The 5,283-nt window shown below is 45.4% G+C and overlaps 1 protein-coding gene across 3 annotated transcripts in view; it reads left to right on the top strand.

The window, feature by feature from the left end:
* LOC309491539 (MICOS complex subunit mic25a-like) overlaps positions 1-2,650 on the top strand; it is an 8,551-nt gene extending 5,901 nt beyond the window's left edge. For all 3 annotated transcript variants that reach the window (XR_014203170.1, XM_082190600.1, XM_082190601.1), the window contains exons 3-4: positions 1,377-1,512; positions 2,272-2,650. Coding sequence is in view for 2 of the 3 variants with exons in the window: in XM_082190600.1 (XP_082046726.1) it covers positions 1,377-1,512; positions 2,272-2,295 (160 nt within the window). In the remaining variant the exon portion in view is untranslated. The remainder of the gene's footprint in view (positions 1-1,376; positions 1,513-2,271) is intronic.
* The last annotated feature ends 2,633 nt before the right edge of the window (positions 2,651-5,283 follow it).

Below are 5,283 nucleotides of genomic sequence, written 5' to 3' on the forward strand. Positions count from 1 at the left end.
TGTTTCTGTCATTTTAATTAGTGTTTTTATTTTATTTGTCTATATAGTTTTTATTCATGTTTCTGTTTTTATTTATTTTAGTATATCAAGCTAAACAAAACTAGAGAAACGAGAGAAACTAATAGAATTTTTTTCAGTTAATGTTTTTTAGTTTTAAGTAAAGAAAATGTTTTTTATGATTTTAGTTTTAGTTAGCTATAATACTTTTTGAGATGTCAGGGTAACTTAATTTTTCTAATTTTAGCCTTTAATGACACGTTTCTTTTTCTGTGAAAGAGCATAAATCTGCATCTTTGTTGAGTCACAGACATCAAACTTCATCTTTTAAGGATTATAATGCTCTCAATGTGTGTTTGTGACAGACAGAAATCATGTCCGCAGTGTTTCATCAGGCCTCTAGGTGGCAGCGCTGCTCCTGTTGTGTGTCTGTCAGTCTTTGCTCCTGTGATTCGTTCTGTTCGTGAGCTGGTATTTTAAAGTGGTATATTAAAGTGCCCCTGTTATGCTATTGTTATGCTATCTCATATAAAGGTTCCTGATGTTGTTTTTGAGTCTCCTACAACAGGTTTACATTCATCAAATGTCAAAAACACTTTAATTTCCTCATAATCTCCACTGCAGCATCAGCTCTTTTCTCTCAGTGTCTGAAACGCTTCGATCAAGGATTCAGTCTCTCTAAGCTCCGCCTCTCTGAGAGCTGCTCTGCTCTGACTGGTCAGACGGCCCGGTCTGCAGTGATTGGTCAGAAACCAAACGCTCATTATCATATCTGAATGTCAGCTCTTGATCACAGTGATACGAACAGTAATGATGGCGTGGGTTTTATCGTATCGATCTCAGAAAACAGCGTCTTCTCGACATGAACAACACGAACCAAACTCTTCCAGTCTCAGATAAACTACAGTGTTTGAGGGCGGGGCAAAGAGACGCTGATCAGCCAATCAAGAGCATTATGTAAATTAGTTCGCAGGATCATCAGGAAGTGAGACTGGAATTACTGTCGACTCGTTTCAGTTCAGAATCACTTCTTTCACTTTGATCTTTGTAACTTTTCAGAGCTTTTACATTCACAGCTTTATTACACACTACATGAAAGGGAATACCAGAAATAATATTGGCACTAAGGTGATTCATGTTTGTTGATCTAGATTTGACAGTAGAGCAGTAATCATGAGTGTTGTAGTGATTGTTCTATAACTGTTTATGTGTGTGTATGTGTAGTATGAAGTGTGTGTGTGTGTGTGTGTGTGTGTGTGTGAGAAGCCTGTGTTTATGTGTGTGTAAGAGTGTGTATTGTTCCTCAGCCTGTGTTTATGTGTGTGTAATAGTGTGTATTGTTCCTCAGCCTGTGTGTAAGAGTGTGTATTGTTCCTCAGGCCGGGTCACATGACCCCCGTGTGCGCTGAGCTGCAGTCGCAGGTGTTGAGCTGCTACACACTGAACACACGACACACACTCCTCTGCTCACGGCTGGCCAGAGACTACATACACTGCATCCACTCCTGCAAGAAGGTACTCTTGCAAAATATGATTGTTATATGTACTGGATATTACATAAAAGGGACAGTCAGCCAGTCATTAAATGGTTAAAAATAAATATGTCACCACTGACCAATCAGAATCAAGAATTCTAGAGCACAGCGTAATAATGTACAGTTGAAACGATGGATAACTGTTTCATAATTTTGTAACCGGGCGGAAACACTTTACAATAAGGTTTCATTTGTTAGCATTCAACAACATCTCTACAGCATTTATTAATCTCAGGTAATGTTAATCTCAGCATTTACTAAAGCATGTATAAGATCAAAAGTTGTATCTGTTAATATTACAGTAGTTATTGCACTGTAGTTATATGAACATAACTAACATTAACAATATCAGTAAATGCTATGAGGATATATTGTTCAGTGTCAGTTAATGCATTAACTAATGTCAACAAACGAGACCTTATTGTAAAGTGTAAACCATAAAGTTACTGTTTGAAATGTAAGAAATCAGTCATGATGATATTGGCAATTTTAGTGTAATCAGACTCATGCTGGTCATAAAACAATATGTTACTGACCGATACTGATCATTTTATTCATTTTTTCCCTCCATTGTGTAACTGAGAGCTGGTTCATATTAAAACATGCCAGAGTTACTAAGTGTGTGTGTGCGCGCGCGCGCGTGTGTGTGTGTGATAGAAGAGCTGAGCGTCACATGAACGCTTGAATTGATGAAGGAAATAAACACTCATTGACGTGTCGGTTTGTTCTTTCTCTGCAGAACTTGCTGGTGAATCACGGATGAAAAGGACGAATGATGCTGAAGAAGAGGAGCAGTGTGAAAAGACGTCCATCCGTGTGTGTGTGTGTGTGTGAGTGAGAGAGAGAGAGAGAGAGAGAGAGAGAGAGAGTGTGTGTGTGTGTGTGTCTGTGTGTGTGTGTGTGTGAGAGAGAGAGAGAGAGTGTGTGTGTGTGTGTGTGTGTGTGTGAGAGAGAGTGTCTGAGTGAGTGTGTGTGTGTGTGTGTGTGTGTGTGTGAGTGAGAGAGAGAGTGTGTCTGAGTGTGTGTGTGTGTGTGTGTGTGTGTCGATGTTATCAGGATTGTGTTTGTTGAGCTGATCTTCATTTACTGTGAGCAAATAAAGTCTCTTCTTCTGTTTATCTCTTCAGTCTCTCGTTACTCTGTTAGTTCTCCACACAGTAAATGTTCTTCCGTCTGAAACACTTTTCTGAAGGTCAGTGAAGATGAATATGATGTTTCTGCATTATCGAGACACAAAGCGTGTTTATGAGGAAATGCATTTGGCTCAAGGAACATATAAATCACTAATATTCCACTATAGTAGATGTTTAATCAGTGTTTCACTGATATCAGTTTACATCCAAAGTTGTGAATTTAATTTATGCACACAATTGGAATATCGCATAAAATATTTGAATAAAGCAGCGAATAAGCAATATAAGAATATCCATCCCATAGTTCAAGAGAACAAAATCATCACTTCCTGGGAAATTAGTGCAAATTATCAGTAATAAAACTAAGTTTCTGCAATCTTTCTCTTTTTCCCTCCATCATAAACGAGTGTGTCAGAGCGTCAGACGAAACACAGTAAACGCTGTCATGTTCTCTAGCGTTCGGATGCTGGTGTTCAGGAACACACTCGTGTGTGTGAGACGCTTCTGGAGGGAATTACACCAAATCATTCTGATCACACACTTCCACTCCGGCATTTCAGAAACACCAAACCAACATTAGAGATGCTGCGACGCCATTGGTCCACTGGTTACTCCAGTTATCCAATCACAGCCTGAGGGAAAGTCACATGAGTTTATTGTTGCACATCGAGGGATTTATTCAGTAAATGTGTTTCCATCGTAGTTTATAGTTTGTGCACGTCTTCTTATCGGATAAAAAAATTTCCGCCTCAACTGAGCGCTTGAGTTTTTTACTGTATGTGTATTTTCAGAGTTTATGTGTATCTTGCCGTTCCCTTACGAGAACGTTCTCTCGTACTGCGTTGCAAACGCTGTGGGAAAACTCCTTTTCTCGAGAATATTGAAGCCTTTATTTTAAAACACATTGCTGCAGCACAGGCGAGAGCATCATGCTCGCGCGAGCGCGCTGATAGGCTGTGCTGAGGCAACTGCACGAACCAATGGCGAGAAGGCAGAGGCGCACGAACCAATCAGAGCGCTTGGCGCCCTGCCAGACTCGAGCGCGCCAAACAGGGCGTGACAGAAGAGTATAAATACAGAGAAAACTCGCCATATGACAGATCTATCTCCTTCAGCTCTGAGACTCACCTCGTCGCTGATTTCTCCGGATAGGAAGCCGCTCGTTGTAGAGAAGCCTCTCAGCGGAACAGCTTCGCGTCTCGGCAGATCGCCAGCCAAGCGTTTCCCTGTGGCATCCGACGAGTATCCTTTTTCTATTATTGCTAAAAGAGCAAATCGCTGTTTTCACAGCGCAAAGCGGCGTTGTTTCAAATGCCGCTTCCCATCTGCGATTCCTGCGGGGTTCCCCTGCACGTGTCTGATAGACACACACAGTGCGCTGCCTGCCTAGGTCCTGAGCACGCCGAGTCAGCGCTCACTAAAGGCGGCTGTCTACACTGCGATGGCATGCCTGTGGCAGTCCTCCGATCAAGGCTCGCTCTCGCTACGTCAGAGAGTGAACCTGCCCATCTTCCATCTTTGGCGCCCCGCGAGCCCCGTAGGAAGAAGCGGCGCGATCAGAGGATCCCTGAACGCGGTGATTTCGACGAATGCACGCCGGGTCCTTCCCCGCGTGCTTCGCCCACACCCCCATCTCCAGTTCTGTTCGCTCGAAGCGACCAAAGCCCCTCACGTGAAGCGGCGGGACTCGTTTCGTTCGGCGGATCTGCTGAAGACATGGATGACGCAGTTTCTGTGGCGGCATCTGAGAGCGAGGATTGGTCGGGCTCCGCGGACCCCGCCCCCTCCTCTCAATGTGATCGTCTCGACACTAGAGCGAGTGTTGACGCCGAACTTTTCCGTGTCATGTCTCGCGCTGTCGACGAGCTGGGACTCAACTGGCTTTCCCCAGCTGAACCTCCCAGAAGCCGCCTCGACGAGTGGTACCTGCCGGGGTGCCAACAGGCCCCTCGCCAGCGCGCCGCTCCGTTTCTACCGGAGGTCCACGAAGAGCTCACTAAAAGCTGGCGCGAACGCGCTCCTCTTCCTCTTCCACGCTCTCCACTGTCGACGGCGCTGAGGAAAAGGGCTATGTGTCTCTCCCACCACTTGAGGAAGCGGTCGCCGCGCATTTGTGCCCTCCCACTGCAGGTAGTTGGAGGTCAAAGACGGTGCACCCATCTAAACCGTGCAGGACTACTTCGGCTATAGCCAGCCGCGCCTATGCTGCCGCCGGTCAAGCCGCCTCCGCACTACACGCCATGGCGACTCTTCGAGTGTTCCAGGCTAAGCTCCTCCGCTCTATGGATGAGTCAGGCACCTGAACCGGACGCTTTTAAGGACCTCCGAAGTGCTACGGATTTGGCGCTACGGGCTACAAAGACCACGGCGCAAGCCCTCGGTCGCAATATGGCCAGCCTGGTGGTTTTGGAGCGCCATTTATGGCTTAATTTAACGGAGATCAGGGACGCAGACAAAACCGCCTTCCTCGATTCTCCGGTCTCCACAACTGGTCTCTTTGGCCCATCTGTCAACGGCTTCGCAGAGCGTTTCACCGAGGCTCAGAAAGCTTCAAGTGCAATGAAGCACTTTCTTCCTAAACGCTCCAGCTCGGCTTCACGGCGCCCCAAGAGCACGTT

Source organism: Leuciscus leuciscus, assembly GCF_965113295.1.
Source record: "Leuciscus leuciscus genome assembly, contig: HAP1_SCAFFOLD_334, whole genome shotgun sequence".
Lineage (NCBI taxonomy): Eukaryota > Metazoa > Chordata > Actinopteri > Cypriniformes > Leuciscidae > Leuciscus > Leuciscus leuciscus.